At 37.9% G+C, this 17,055-nt stretch overlaps 1 protein-coding gene across 4 annotated transcripts in view; it reads right to left on the bottom strand.

The window, feature by feature from the left end:
- The window catches only part of RBFOX1 (RNA binding fox-1 homolog 1), a 1,011,377-nt gene that overhangs the window by 505,429 nt on the left and 488,893 nt on the right, over positions 1–17,055 (bottom strand). For all 4 annotated transcript variants that reach the window (XM_053991708.1, XM_053991709.1, XM_053991720.1 and 1 more), the window contains one exon: positions 12,447–12,494. In XM_053991708.1, coding sequence (XP_053847683.1) covers positions 12,447–12,494 — 48 coding nt within the window. The remainder of the gene's footprint in view (positions 1–12,446; positions 12,495–17,055) is intronic.

Below are 17,055 nucleotides of genomic sequence, written 5' to 3'. Positions count from 1 at the left end.
TAAAAAAGAGCAAGCTTTAGTACTATGCACGTTTCTAAAAATACATGGTACGGAAGGGAGTTGTGGTGTTTACATGGAGAAGCATTGCATGCATAAATGAAAATGTAATTCTCAAGTAAAGAGAGAACATGAGAGCAGAACATTCAAACCAAATGACAAAAACTATGGCTAAAAATATCATGTAGTATAGAATTATACTTCTTTTGTCTTTCTTTTTTTTAAAATAGAGTTATTAGTTTAAACTTGGAGTTAAACTATGTAATTTGAAAACCATTGCTAAATAGTTTATGATTGTGGCCCTCAAAGGCAAGTGCACAAAGTGATATTTCATTAATTAAGGGACTACAACAAAAACATTTTTTGAACTACATATCTTGTAACATTTAAACCACATACATAAAATCTACTCTGAGCTTCACTATGCCAGGGGAAAAAAAAAAAAAAAAAAAAAACAAAAAAAAAACAAAAATGAGCATTTTCTTTCTTATAATGATTATTACAGCACCCACAGCTAACCAACTTTAGGGGTAAGCAAATCCAGATGGAGTGATGTTTTAGACAAAACTCAAATGAAATAAGTGGACTTTTTGGTAACTAAGGAGTGTTAGGATCATCAGTCTGGTCCTAAAATTCAGATAGATAGGATAAAAAAATCCCCAGGACATGACACATGCAGCCCTGGGGAAACTCACAACAAGCTTGGGTATGTTTCAAATACACAGGAAAGTAAGAGGCAAGGTAAGAGAAGTTTGTGACATTTACATCAACTTTTTTTTTTAGTGACTATGACATTCCAGAGCTCTTTTAATTAATTTTGAAGCACTGTTTGAGGTGAAAGAGTACATACAAGGAATGTTTTGAAAGATAAATTAATTAGCATGCAGAATAACTTGTTCTAGGCTCCAATCTGACTCAATTCTCACAGCCTTCTGTGTCAGATTACAGCAGATCAGATTTGAGTACTCCGCTGTTTGGTTTAAAGGCATAAAGTCAATAAATTCCCAACAGAGTTCAGCTTGCAGAGCCTCCAAAATAAATATGGACACTCTGACAGAGTTTGCACTGGTTAAGGAACTTGAAAAGTGTGCAGAACTTTTAAAAATTATGATACTTTCCTTTGAGAACTTGACTTTAGGAACAAACATTAAAAGTTTTGGAACCCAGTAATCTCCAAATCTCACAGCAACAACTAAGATTTGCATCTGCTCCAGACACTGAGGGTGGAAGTAAGTGAGCCCACATAATCCTTTCTTTCCCCAGATGGCACTGGATGATTTTTTCCTCACACAGTGAGACAGAGTCTCGCTGGAATCACAGCTGCAATGTAAGCACAGCAACCTTACCCAGCTGTCTTAATTATCTTAATGGCAATTGGCAAGGACTGAGGGAACGCCCAGAATTACAAAGTTTTTGGAGGTTCTTCAAAGGAATTTCATCATGCAGCAGCATTTCATTTAAATTCATTAAGAAATGCCAGTGAGTGTAAATAAGGTCACCTGGGCTGGTTTGAAAAATGAATTTGCAAGTCCCTTGAAAGCATTTTCTTCTCACTGCAAACAAAATCTGGCCAGAACTCCAGCACCTGGCATGTGTGTGAGGGGGTTATTCTGCACAGTGTAGGAAAGCTGTGACAGCACAGACCTCCTTCAAAGAAATCAGCCTCAGCTGAGATACAATCAGCTTTTTGGGACAGAATTTGGAAAATAAATGCAGCTGGAAAACACAACCATGTGCTAATTTGTGCAGGATCAAAACTAGATGCATGGTGGACATGGACAACTTTTGCAATTGATTGACAAAACAAGCTCTATTTCCAAGCTCCCCAAATGGAAATACAGAGTCAAGGCAGATTCAGTAAAGTCCACTAGCTGGGGTAACATTAAAAAAAAAACAGAGGCATCATGTTATATAATTAAAGTATCAAATCAACGAGGGCTCTGTCACCACATGGAAACAGAAAACAGGTTTGCACATTTAAATATTGCCCTAGAATGAGCTGCAGGAAAAAAAAAATCATTTCTGCATCACATTATCAGTGATTATATGAAATGACTGAATCTTTTATAATAAAATACATAGGGAAATTACCATGTCAATGTTGTAGACTAAAACATCAGACATTAAAACCAAGACTGTGGTTGGGTGGCAGAAGATATTTTAATACACAAAACTTGGTCACTAAATTAGGGAGAACTTTGTACTTCAAAGAACTGAAACAATTTATATATGTTCTTAATTAATAATGCTAATTTTACGGAAACTTTGATAAAAATGAAGCTGTACTAGAGAGATGAAGTGTTACTTTTCTGCATGCTGTTGAATTTTAATGCTCTCATAGATTTGATGCAATGCAGATTCTAAGGGTTTTCCATTTACCTTTTGCATTTTTTTTACTTAGACTGTGTAGTAAAGATTGAAAATTCATTACATGTTAATAAACAGTGCATCACAGTTCTTTCAAAGCATTTTATTGACTATAACCAATAAAGGGTGAAGTTCTTCAGGTGTTCCAAATTTTCTAAACTACTCAAACACTGTCAGAAGAAATTTCATCCCAAGGTCAGTTAGAAATACCCTGAGTAATCATTTTGCACCTTCACCAGCAGTGAAAAGGCATCAAAGCAGATATAAACCCAACCCTTTCAATGTAGAAATGTGTTCTACTGCTTTGGAAAGGAATGGGGGAGATATTGACTTGCAAGGTCACGAGAGCCAGCCAGGATGTTCCTGACTGGATGTCACCTCCCACACCTGGCATCTCGGAGGCAAAAAGCAAAGCCTGCTTTTCTTTGCCTGCTGTGAACCAAAGAAATACAGGGATCTGTTTAGGAGAAACACAATACTACAGGCAGATGAAGACAAAGGAAATGCAAGCCAGCAACACAATAAAACAGCATCAAACTTTGTGCCTTAGGACACTCTTGTTGGAACCTCCTGAAACTTTTTGCCTTTGCACCCAAAGAATTTTTTCCATCCAGCTGGTATGACAATTCCTCAGCTGGTACAATAAGATTTTACAGCTCCCTGCAAATTTTGTCTTACATTACCCATTAACCAATTACCAGCAAAAGGCCACAGCAAGCCAAAGTTTTAAGAAAGAAACAAATCTGCTGAAACAGATGTTCCCTGCTGGATTTCAGACCATTCACACATGTAACAAACCTGCTCTGTTCCTTAGACTTCAACCTTTATCAGATATTGAAAGGGAAAGAGGGTAACAGAGAACAGATTTGTTTTGAAGTCAAAATGTTTGCTCCTTGCATGGTATGCATATTGCCATTATCTAGGAAAAAAAAAGTTAAATTAACTTTCTTTTGTACATTAGCCTGCAGATAAAATGAAGAATAAAAGAAGCCTTACTTTAGACTTTGAATATCAGCATTCTTTTTTCAACATTTATACTCTATTTTTTTCAGAAATAATCCCTGATCTTTTAGAAAACAGTTGTGATACAGCAAGTATGACATAGTGGGACATGTCTGTACACCAGTCCTTTTAATATTGTCCTGGTTTAGCACTGAAGAGATGAGATAAATGGCAGAATCCCTGGATTTTCCTGACCTTGATCAAGAAGAACAAATTTTTAGCTGAAGTGTGCAAAACTGCTATGATTACATCAATCTAATCTGGGAAGCACATGGTTTATATATAAACCATGGTCTCTGTCTCATCCATCACATTGAAAGACAATAAAACATACTTCTGTTCAAAAAATCTGAAAAAAATCCATTAACCCTTATTTTACTCCTTACATAAGAATCCTCAGCCATTTTTAAAAGACTACAGAAAGATGCACACATATTCAGGTTTCAAAATACAGATATATGTAAATTTAAATGTAAGCGCTCTTGTAATAACAGGCTGCTTTAGACAAAAAGACACTCTGCATCATTGCTGAAGAAATCAGTTCTAAAATAATGGAATTAGGAAGTTTTGATCAAACAGCCCAACCAACACCATAAAAAGCCATCTATAGCTACGGAGAAAAGATTTACCTGGCAAGAGATCCAATACAAGTAAAAAAGACAAACTGGAATCGATGAGGAATGAATTGGATTACTGGACAGAAGCATATTCTTGCACATGTTCAAGCTACTGGGAAAGTAACAGAGCCAGAAGGTATAAAAAAACCTTCCAAATGTCTGCTTACCCTTTCCTGATCCAATCACAGCCATGCTGTTAATCAGGCTGGATTACATCCCAGATATTAATTTGGCAAACAAAACAATCATCTGATTCAGTCTGTCCCCTTCAAATAAGCTGAAAACAATCTGCCCCTGATAATCTTGCCATGCATGTGCTCCTGGAGAGCCACCTGATCAATTGGTGCTGAGATGAGAGGAGATCTCTGCATTCACATACACATGCCATGAGGCTTTCCCTATCCATTCACAGCGTGGAAATGTGTCCTATAATATGCAAGGTGAAGGGAGGCAGCTCAAAGAGTTATGGACTCCTTTTGACTAAATTTAAATAAATCCTACAGATGAACTCATGCTGTGTATGCACAAAAGGCTGCTGGCTCATCAAAGCATCACTTCCTCACTGACCAGAGGAACCCTGACCTGCTGCTGGGATTCCTTCCTGGAAACACTTTCAGCAGCTGGAGACTTCCTCTGCATCTCCTGGGCTTTGGGTTTGGTTAGGGTTTTTTGTCTCTTCACTTAATAAACTATCTCAACTCATGACATTTCTTGCTTTTACCTTTCCTGTGTCAGAACCCCAGAGTCAGGTGGCTGGGGGTACCAGCTGCTGCCTCAGCCAGCTCACCAACATGTCAAACCCTTTGGGTGACATTCTGTCCCTCCTCCTTCCCTGTGACAATGCTGTTAAGCATAAGCAGTATTTCTCTTTGAATCACTGATTCCAGAGAGCCTCAATGCCCAAAAAGAATCCCCAACATGAGCCAGCTCCTAGACAATACCTGGGGACCAACAGAGAGGTTAGCACAGAGGAGGAATCACAGAGCTCCTGCCTCTGGAGCCAAACATTCCTGTGCAGGATTCCAAGCCTGTCCAACAGACTCACATGTTGCTGCAGGCACAGAACTGAGCCCACATGCACAGAGGGTCAGTGCACAGCCCCTGCCCTCATCCACAGTAATGCTGAAGACATGGAGTAGAAGAAACAAATGAGAATTTTTAATACCTAATATTCCTAAATATTTCCATGAGAATTTATTCTTGTTCTTATTTTTTTATTCTCTTAATAAGGAGAACAAATGCAAAACTAGAAGCAGCTGTTCAATTCCTAAAAGGACTCAAATTTTCAATATCAAAATTTCAACTTTCCATAGAGATACAATATTTGATACAGAAAGAATGTTATCTCTCTCCATTTTATGATTTAGAGCAGTGGCCTGCATCGAGTTCTTCTCACAAATCTCAAGTGGCATTTCCAAGTTTCCTATACAAAGGTTTCAGTGAAGAGTGCACAGGACTACACAACTTTTACACCACACAGAAGCAGCCTGAGATAAGAGCATTTGCCTGGTGTTAAAGACAGAGCAACTGCAGCCTCCTCTCTATCAGTGTATTGGTGGGATTGTCTCAACAGGAGTTCTACTACAAGGACTCAGAATAAATCATAAAATAACTCGCATTTCCACTCCTTTTTTATGGAGAAATATATAATCTCTGGATTTTTAACTCACCAATAGGGCTCTTTAAGGATCGTTTAGGAAAACAGGCCTGTCAGTGCCTATTTTCCTTACTGAGAGGAAAATTAAAATGTAGGAACAAAACATTCCTATGTCTAAGCACAGGTTGGCAGTAAGTTAAATGAAAAAAAAGGCCCCAACCTGTGACTCTTGCGTCTGTACAGAGATAATTTTGCTCACACCAGTGTAAGGCCTCCCTTCTCTTTCAGCACTCTTTAGACCAGGTCCAAAAAAAACCTGTGACCACAAAAGTACCTGCCAGTAAGGTGGGTCATAGGTACACGTTGTCAGCTCAGTCCTGCTTTATCAAATCTCCCACATCTTTATTTTAAGAAGTGAGAAGAAAAAGAGAAGGAAATGTCAACTGGAAACTTGTCTCTAAAGCATCAATGACCATGAAGCTCTCTGGCACATGCAAACCCTATAAAACCCCACACTGAGGAGCCTGGGTTAGAACAGCTGACACCACCCAAGAGCTTTTAAAAGGAAAAGTTCCCCCACAGCAGCAAAAGCTGCAGTCTCCCACTGCTGTGAAGTTTTACTGGTTCACAAACACAGACAAGATCCAAGACATGTTCCCATTCACAGCATACTAGTATTTATAGATCTGTGGGGTTTTCCCTTTTTTATATAACTTCAAAAGCCAATTCCCCTCTGTTTTTAGACCTGTTGAAAATTTAATGGCCAGATGTAAACAAAATTTCAGCAAGACTTGAGTCTCCCTCAAGTTATTCTTCACTTAATTTTAACAGATAATTAGCATCAACTCAGCCTTGAGTTTTCCCTTTGCCCTCTGATTCTTCTCCCCTAAATCTCAATATTTTAACTTTACATTTAGCCAAGTATTAAAGCAAACAGTTTCTGTCTCCTGCCCTCTCCCTTGTCCCCAAGTGAAACATAATTACTTGTATGCAATGCAGGTACAGTACATATGAACATATGCCAAGGTAACTTGTGCATACATTTACTTCAGTGCTAATAAAATATTTTATTCATGCATATAAAAGAATGTTCTTTCTAGCTCGGTGAGTTTTTTAGGAGTTATTAGCAGGAATGTGTCATATACCTAATGACATTTATTTCAAGGTAGAAGAGATTCAAAAAGAAAAGTAAAATAAAGTCTGAGAGCTAATTCTGTAGACAATCACAGAATTATAATTTCAAAATTTATCAAAATAGCTTCAAAATGAAGATTTGAAAAAAATGCAATTTATTTGCAGCAGACACCATGTTTATACATATTAATACAGGTATAGGAGATGTGATGGTTCAAGATGGAACACGTTGGCCAAAAGACACACTGTAGTAGCAGCTTTTTTTAGCACTCTGCCTTAGCAGGTACTGCAGCACAGCAAATACACTATCCATGTCCCTTCTGTGTATTCAGCATATGTAAAAGTCATGCAGCAGAACACGTTGACACTTCAGTGGGAGGTCAAATTATTGTTTTGGCACTTCTGTCACGCCTGTCACTTCAATTCCACTTTATCAAATTACAGATTGCTAGATAGAGTTGGATTAAGGGGAAAGACAGACACACACACACAGAGGAGCAACTGTCACCACTTCAGTTGTGAAATCCCATAATTGCATGTCAGTGACAGCAGAACAAGAGAGCAGTAATGGGGCTGACATTATGAGCATTCAAATACCAGGAAACTTTGCAGCAAGACTTTGCACTCTGTCAAGCCACATGCCAGGAAATGGACTGGATTTCTGAGCAATTCCTCACATTAGAATTGCCAATATTTATTAGGCTGACTAATAAATAATGCAGTGTCTTAAGTTCTAGGGCAACTTTCAGCTCCCTGTTTTCCCAGAAGTGTTGCTTTTATTTGAAAAGAACATAAATCTAAGACAAAGGAGAAAAAACCACTTTGATTTAAAAATATCACTAAAAGAAGTATGAATAACAATAAATACTGTCTAAACAATGTAGATTATGGGCTTGATTCAAATTTCTGAGTTTTAGGATCCCTGGAGAGCAACAGATCTTGATTTTAAATAATTGTGAAGGAATCAGCCATGAATTTCAAGTAACTTTTCTGGTAATAAACAAACAAACAAACAACACACCCCACACACACAGCCCTTAGATAACTTTACCCTTAGGTGGAAGATGTGGAAACCCTTAGATAACTTTACCCTTTGGTGGAAGATGTGGAAACTTCCAGCTCTGCGCTGAGGAAGGCTCACGAAGCGTCACGTAAATCTGACTTACATGAGCTGAGATGTCAGGGGAAACATCTGCCGTGCTGTGACAGCAGGATGCTATTCCTGGAACAGCTCATTATTCCCCCTCTGGGTTACTCCCCCTGGTTCCTGAATTCTGTGGTCAACCCTCTCCACTTTGTGTGGTCCTGTCCTGCAATGGTTCAGCAACACCAGGGAAAGAGGCAGGAGAAAGAGGAATCATTTTGTTCACTCTCTTAGACACCAAAGAGCCATTAGCATTCAAAACTTCCTTAGATTCCTCCAAATCTATACCCAAATACAATTTAAACACTTCTCTACCAATATGTTGGAATCTATAATCTTCCCTCACAATAGAAAAATAATTTCTTTCAATGGGAGTGAAAATGCATCTCAATAATCTACACAATTATGCAGATTGCAGGATGCCTTCACAAGGGAATAAAAATGTCACTTATTCCTATTCAGTGCTAAAGAACCCCTAAACAGCAGGAAAAGGGACTACCACGAAAGAAAACAGCATAATAACAAATCCACATCGATGACGCCAGGAGTTGACTTAGTCCCTCCATTGTGCTCCTCACTATTTGATACAACTTATTAATTCCCTTCTACAGTCATCTGAAGATCAGAGAAATTGGATAAATATTTTCTCCTAAAAAAAACATTCCTTTAAACTTCCAGGAAAAACATCTTTATATGATCACTATGAATAAACTAAAAGAACCCCAAAAACAACCTGCAATAAGCCATTGAATAGACAAAGCAAAATATATTTGTAATGCTGTTTCTTTTTCTCCTGATTTTGTCTCAGACACACTTTGTAACCTTGCCTACATCTGCCCTTCATATATCCATTTCTCCATATGTAACTCAAGCCATATAACTGTAAGCATTTTTCTCATAGGTGTTTTTAATTTGTTTGTAAAGTAATTTGAGATCCACTGACAGAAGGTACTAAAGAAAAAAAAAAAAGAAATATTTTGCACAGCAGGCAGAGAAAAGGAAAGGCATTACTGCCTACCCCATATCCCACAGCAGGTAACAGGGAGTTAGGAAACATTATGGCACTCCAGGGAACCTTCCTACCTTCCTGACCCATCAGGTTATTGCCCTGATGCACTGCCATAAACTCTGCAGCTCTCATAAAGCCTCTGCACTCCCCGCTCTGAAGTGGGACATTTTCAAGTCAAGATGCCTCTCAAAAATATTCTCTCCATGAGCCACTTCCTTCTCCAGAAGGGAAAATGCAGCAGGACACCCTGGGTGACCTTGAGCCCCTGCTAATGGTGCTGAGCTGCTGCTGGATGGGGGCATTTCCTGCCTGCCAGCAACAGGAGAGTGACACTGCACATTACAGCCAGCACAGCCCCATTAGGGGCAGAATAAACTGAAATAAAACAGAAATGAAACAGCCAGATCTGAAGAATAAAACATTCCCAGCATAGTAAAAACAAGCTGAGACAAAATTATCCAGCACAGAAAGGTCACTGTAAGTTAACTTCCAGTTTGCAGTGTCAGGTGGAAATGTCACACAAAGGATGTCAGGGGATGTAACTTTATATCAGAGTTTTGGTTTCACAGCATTGTCATGAATTAATTTGATGATATAACAATTGCAGAGTAAAACAAAGTATGTCCTTTGTGCTCTATTCAGATGTCAGAGACAGAGCAGGACTGAGAGAAATCTTATTTACAGTTTCTTTTTCTATTTATATTTTTGGAGATTACTGTTTGAAGCAAGTCCCATATAAACATATTTTTAAAAATTATAACTGCTCAGAAAAATATAAAGATATGAACTGAAATTAAATAAAAAACAAGGAAGATTTATAAAATACAGTTCTATAAAAAACAAGGCAAGTTTTTCAGGTAATGGGAGATAATGGAGCTGTGTAAGGGCAACAACAACAAAAAGGCTGTACACATCAGAAGCCTTCTTAGAGACAGACAGTGGCTTAGTTATAGCAAATGGAAGGACTTGAAAGGAATCCACCTGCTCTCCCTCTTGGCAAAATGGCCAATATCCTTATTAATTGCCTTCCACCAGAACCATTTTGTTTGTGCCCAACACACAGAGTTATATCAGAAAACACGGGTAAAAGGAAAAACAACCTCACCATCTGTCATCGGCCCTGCAATAGCAGAACATCACACAGGCATTGCAATCATGGCTCAAATCCCCAAACATCACATGGCTAGAAGCAGATATCCATGGATTTTTTACAGAAATCACACATGGTATGTTTTTAACAGGTTTCTTCCCGTGACAACTTAAGGGTCACTTTTTATCCATTTGTTTCTTTGAGAAGCAAAGCTGAGCCATTTCTCATTTCATTTTCATGAGTCATTAAACATGCAATATTGTGATGTTCAGAATGGTGCTGGGAGATCCAAACAAGAAAGTTTGGGAGTGTCAAATGCAGAAAAAAGTATTCATGTAGGAAATGAGTTGTACGTGCACTTATGGGTCTTCTGCTGGGAATGGTAAGGGCAATTAAGTAATTCATAATTATCCAGGCCAGAGAGAGCAGACTGTGCATTGCTTGTCACCTGGTATTCTCAAACCTGGGAGCTTTTAGCCTTGCAGGAAACAAATAAAAATCTTACATGGAAAGGTCAGTTGAAGACAATGAAAGGAGAGACAGATCACAGTGATGAAGTGGTTATGATAATTAACTGCTATTTTGGAATTTACAGAATAATAGATTTCAAAATAATAAGAACAGTTATTAAATTTGAGTTTGCCTGCAGGCAATGCTTTAGTCATGGTTACATAAATTTCTACTTCAGAAGTCATAGATTAGGAAACTTCAGAAAAAAAAGGAACACAAGAAAAGGCACCTTGCAGGTTTGTATTTTGTGGTTAACTGGGAAAATTTCCAATTAATTACTAATGATATAGTTCATTAGTAGTATATTTCATTATGGAAGTGCAAATTATTAGATACTAATGATGCATGCCCTAATTGCAGTAGTTTGTCTTGATTTCAAGTTCAATGAAATAAAAATATTTATTTACAATGTTTCAGGTTTATGAATTACATTACATTCTTAATTGATGCTTTCAACAAACATGAAACAATTCATTAGTATTAACCAAGACTGATGGATCTGTATTTGATGATCACTGCTAAGTCCCTCCCTGGACTGGAAGAACAGCTGTCACTTAAATGTGGTGGAAGCTTCCATTTTGGAACCAAACACAGAGAAAAGATGAAACAGATCCTGCAACATGTGTTTATCACATTCCTGCTCTTTCAAAGTGCTTCCACAAAATAACAAAAGAAAAACCCAGGGGTTTTCTAGACTATTTTTTTCTAGGGGTTTTTTGCTAATTGCAGGCTCTGGATGTGAAAGCTGGATATCCTGAGTCACTGAAGGTAGAAAGTACCCCAGCTCAGAGCAGTCCCTTTGAGTTTCAAAAGAAGGTATCAGACACACATCTCCTGCAATTCCTCCTGAGGTACAAACCATGGCATCATAAACCAGGAAAAAACCCACAGTTTACTGGCAACAGGCTGGTGCTCTGCTAGATAAAAGTTGCAATACAAGGAAGAAGAAATATAACACTTTAATAAATTGTCATTCAAAGCTTGTCAAGCTCCTGACACCTTTTCCCATAATTCACAGTACAGAAAGACTTCTGGCTTGGGCAGTTTTAGTAGTTGCTACCAACACTAAAAAAAGTCAAAACTTGGGGTTTAGAAGTAAGCTCCCAGCCTGGATTTTAGCCCAATTTAAAGCAACATGAACCTAAATGGAAGCACCTGGAGAGTTTGATGGAAGCTGATGCTCAGAACCTGCAGCCTCAGTGGGACAGAGTGAGTACCAGCTGGAGTTAGAGACTTTAAACCATGCAATGTGCTCAACACTTCCCCAAACTCAGTTACTATTCCACACAGAAATACCCTGCACAGATCTAGTAATCCAGATTTTCAAATTTCAGTAGCAACAGATTTCCAAGCAAAACACGTTACTCTCTCTAAAATGGACTGATATTTATTTCTGACAATTACATTTTTATAAGCTGAAGGCTTCTTTGTGAAACCTTTGTTTCTTGGTTAGTTTTTACTGTGGGTAAGGAGAAGAACACAAAACTTATTTTGTATCTGGTTTACATTTATCCACAGAAAATAAAACTGGAAATATTTGTTTTAATCAACCCTTTAAAAGGGAAAAAATATTTCAAAGGTACTACTTCTAAAGCAAAAAAAAAAACAATCATCTTGCTGTCTTACAAATATTTAACATGGTATGCCAACTTTATTATGACAGACACACAATAACTTTGTTATTAATGTAAATTAAGAACACGAAGTGCAACTGCCTTGTAAACTTTTCTGTAGTATAAAGAGATTAAGACTATAATTCCCTTCTTCTTCTATAAAAACAGTTATTCAAATTTTTAGCAAATATATTCAATAGAGTAAGACTGTTCTGTCCCCATTGAAGTTAAAATACAACATGAACACTTATAAAGATCCATAAAATCATTCCACATGGTTGAATTAAAATAAAAACCCAAACAATAACCAGAGAAATCCCAGCTACTAGAGTTGCCTGAAAAATCACATTAAAACAAGCCACTTACTTTTCTGTCCTCAGTTTCTACACCAGAACTGCACTCTGCTTTAGTGTCCTGAAAGCACAAACAGAGAAGCCCATGTCACAAAGCACATTGACCAGCACTGGGGAAGTAACTCAGGCTGAAGAATTGTTATTTTTGTACACAGAGTTATTTAAATATATGATGGCAAGTGTTGTGCTTTTAGGTGAAGTTCATTAAATTTTACTACAGGCATAAATTTAAACACAGGATTGAAAGAACACACAAAAAAAACCCCATACCTATTTCAATATAGTGTAGACAGCTCTCAGGAAAAAATATGATTTGTTATTATACATTTCCTTTTTTGCTTCCATCTTAAGAAAATATATTACTTGCTCACTATTTTTTTAATAAACAAATGATGGAAGCTGAAAGAAATATAAAGGTAAGCTAAAGAGGAAAAACTGCTCAACCTTCTGTCTGTTATCAGGTGCTAGCCAGGACCTGACAGATACTTGTGTCTGAATCTCATTGCAACATGCAAGAACAGCAAAGGCTCTATTTATGATAAACATGTAAATGTATGTGTGCACAGACTTGTACACCCGTGGATATCTTGGACATGTTTTCTTCAGGAGTGAAACAAATGATCTCAAACCTAACAACACCCAACACATGGTCCTTTTATTCCTAAAGTATTTTGACTCAATGAACCTATGAATTTTTGTGCTGAAGACGTGCAGGGATAATTGTTATCACAAAAATTACACTTCAAAAGGAATTTATTGCTTCAGTCACCCTTTTTACAGCAAGTTACTACTGGAAACTCAGTAAGCCAAGTACAATTAAACATTTACAGACAAGTGACCTACTCATTTTCTTTTCAATTTTACTTTTCTAGTGAGGATATCCTTGGAAGCAAATTTTGCTTAAATATTGCAGCTTTAGAGATTTCCACTGGGAAAAGAATAACATATGGCAGAGGGACAATTTTTTTGTGAAAAGTGCTTCCCCAACCTCTCACCAGATCTGGAACTACTCTAATCAGATTTCAGATTATTGGTTAGTTACTTGCACATAAATTCAAATGCTGATAACAAATAGCAGCTCCTATAAAAAATGAAGACAAATGTAAGATGAAGAATTTCTGTTTCTTCAACAGCATGTCTATTCATCTTAAATGAAGGACTGGTTTTACTTCAAAGCCAAAGACTTCCTACCTACACCTATACAAGATTTTAAGAAATTAAACCATTCAATCAACATAGAGCAACGTTTCCTGGAAAAAATATTTCAATTCACAGCAAATTATATTAAAGATGGTTTCATAAAGCATATCAAGTTGTGCCACTTCTTAAGCAGCAAACAAACATTTGTTATTCTAGCCAGTCTAATGCATGAATCAGCACCTCTAATACTCTTTATATTCCATCACTTTTCATGGGGAACCAGACTGCAGTTTGGGGAATATAACACTCCAAATTTTTCTTTCAAGTGTGTCTTACTGGCAGCCAGCCAGTCTGTCCCCACATCTCCCACCTGGAGGAGAAGGAAATACTCTCTCTGCCTACAGGCTCACTTCCTGAGCCTGTTTGGATATTTACATTTACTTCTTTTTGAGGAGGGAAAAAAGCTCAGCTTTTCAAAAGCCTTCTCCCTCAGGGGAATGAATTCAAAGTCCATTAGCATCAGTGGTCTTCATGTCCTAGCTGTGCCCTAAGTCACCTTTTGGGAAGAGTGTAATGTTCTTTAACATATTTATTGGTTAATCAAAAATGAATAATCTCTTTCCATATTACCAAGGACAAGAGTGGCTCTGTCTTACACACTGACCTAAATTAACTGAAAGCAGAATAAAGTAGCTCCTCTCAGACTATAGTCATGGCTATTACAGGCTCTCAGCATGATGGATATACCTGAAGAGCCAACAGCACTCAGATCCCTTCTGCTGCCCATGGAACAGTGCAGTTTGCTGTTTCACCACTGTCCTTTCCCATTAAAAGCAATTCCTAAAAGGCCAGAGTTCATAAGCATTCATTACTCAATTAAAAATGCAGTTTTACCTGGATGAAAAAAAAAAACATCTTCCTCCCAGCTCAGCTTATCTGGCACGGTTGCCTGGAGCAGCAAGGAACAGGCACAAGAGCAGCCTCAGCCTCACTGGACACTGGTGGGGCCAGCCCAGCTGAGCCTCCCCTGCTCAATCAGGAGTTAATGAGACAACGAGCCTCACCTGGAACTGAGATCTCATCTGCAACTCAGACCCCACCTGGAACTGAGATCTCATCTGGAACTGAGACCCCACCTGGAACTGAGATCTCATCTGGAACTGAGACCCCACCTGGAACTGAGACCCCACCTGGAACTGAGATCTCATCTGGAACTGAGACCAGCCCCAGGGAAAGATTCAGGCTGAATAGCAAATTACAGCATTTCTGCTCTGTGTTTTATCCCTGAACATTAGAGAAGCATTTCATCCCTTAGAGTTTGGCTATCTATCTAAAGATATGGAAAGTTTATCTTTACAAATGAACCACTGCACCTTTAGCAATGAAAACCGCATCTGCATGGGTTCAGTCTCACTGCAAGAACGTGTTATCTTTGAAATGATGTAGAGTTGGATTTAAAAGAAATAGCTGTATGTCTTCAAGAGTAAACACCTGGATTCAGACTTCTGCACAAGGGCAAGATAAAAACTAGTTAATTTTCTGAAGCAATTAGTGTTATAATTATTTAAACCAGTGAAGCTACTGATTTAATCAAATCTATATTTAAATATAAATATTTGAGTATATGTCTACATCCTAGATATACCTCTGTTAAAGGAAAAAATGTACACAGACCCTAAGCTTTAAAAATCATCAAAATGAATCATCTGTCACTCTCAGAGCAAGAAGGAAAAAAAATGAGAATGTTCTTCTCTGGGAGACATCTGTGCTACTTTCTCTAAGTGCAAAATGACAAAGCGCTGTCATTTCATATGTGTATTGCAAATTTCCCAGCTCTATGAATTATTTGAGATGGAGAAGCACCATTGCTGAAAAGCAGTTGTAAAATCCTAGAGATCTGAACAGTGTATCAGGCACCTTCTTTAATGTTGTTACATCACAAAAAAAAAAAAGGAAAAAGTGAGAAAATATGTTCCTTTTGAAGAATTATTTTAAGCAAACTATATAATGATAGAATACTTCATAGGATGTTTCATGGAAAAGACTATTAAATAGAAAACCCTCTCATCCATTTCAGTTTAAAACCAACACAATTCCCTTTTTCTTTAGGTGTCACTGCATAACAGCCAATTAAATAATATTATTACAAACATATTAAGAGCTCTATGTTTTATATACATTTCCTTTTTGGTCTTTTTTGTTTGGTAGCAGCAACAGGGAAACAAAGCAAGGTTTTCTGCAGGACATTGGGAGCAATGTAGGACAAGCACAAGTTTAAGGGCTGGGATTTTTCAAGTTTAACACACTGGGCCCTTGGGAAACAAATCTACCACTTCATCAACAGCAGCACTATAAAAATGTTACTGAACAGGGTGAAGTGAAAGCTCTAGAAAGCAAAAGCAATTATTGATAGTAGCATGGCCCTGAATGAGATTTTGGCTTTAGGATGCAGTGGAAACCTGCATAAACTTTATTTTGCATAATTTCTGTAATTCTGTGCTTAATTTCATTCCTTGAATTGCAAGCAGGAATAGTGAAACCACTATCCTGAAGCCTCCATCGGTGCTGCTAACACCCCCACAGCCTGAGTGCCCTGTGCTTTACCACACACTGCAGTTTGCTCTCTCCCTGCCACCCCAACCCTGACTCCTTCCTCTGCTGCCTGCCATCCCAGCACAGACTGCCAGAAACCTCTCAAAACAACCACAAGAAAGCAGAAACTTTAGAAAAGTGGTCTGAATTTCCAACATCTTTTCTCTCCTCAGGTGAACATAAGGCACAGTGGAAGGCAAACAGAATTCCTGTGCACACCCTGCACTCCCACAGCCCGGGGGAGGGAGGATGAGCCTCTGCAATTCCGAGGATCCCGGTGCTGCCCCGGCTGGCTTCCTCTGTAATATCAAGGATGAGCAGTAGGTGGAAGCAAATAACCTTGTAAAATCCTGTTCAGCCTCCCGTGAAAGATAAACCTACTGCTGGTCAGGTGTTTTACACGCGTCCTTGGCACCCCAACAAGTGCCAACAAATGATGGGTTTTCCTTCACAGCACTGGCTTCCAGTTTCATGAAACAGCCAGCAGTTTAGAGAGGAAAGGTGGTTTGTATCGTTTGGGTTTTTCTTTTTTTTCTTTTTTTTTTCTTTTTTTTTGTTTGTTTGTTTGAAATTTGCACAGCTGAAATGGACTCCTTTTAATGACTAAAGCATTTAAAAAGGTAACATGATCTTACACAAAATAAGAATATATCTACATATATATGTATAACATTAAAAAGTACACAGTCAAATTCTAGGTTATTGATTCTTTTGGATATTTTTATTGACTGTTAAATGTCTCAAACCCCTGAATTATTGAGGAAAATACTCCATGTATTTCTCTAGCTATTGGCCATTATATTTCATTATTGCTGCTAACAAACAGACTGCCAGCAGAAGAATTCATTTGAATTTCATATTAGTTCTATTTCATCCATCCCAGAGAACAA

Source organism: Vidua macroura, chromosome 16 (assembly GCF_024509145.1).
Source record: "Vidua macroura isolate BioBank_ID:100142 chromosome 16, ASM2450914v1, whole genome shotgun sequence".
Classification (NCBI taxonomy): Eukaryota; Metazoa; Chordata; class Aves; order Passeriformes; family Viduidae; genus Vidua; species Vidua macroura.
The sequence above is the reverse complement of the archived record's forward strand: the minus strand, read 5'-3'. Positions and strand labels throughout refer to the sequence as shown.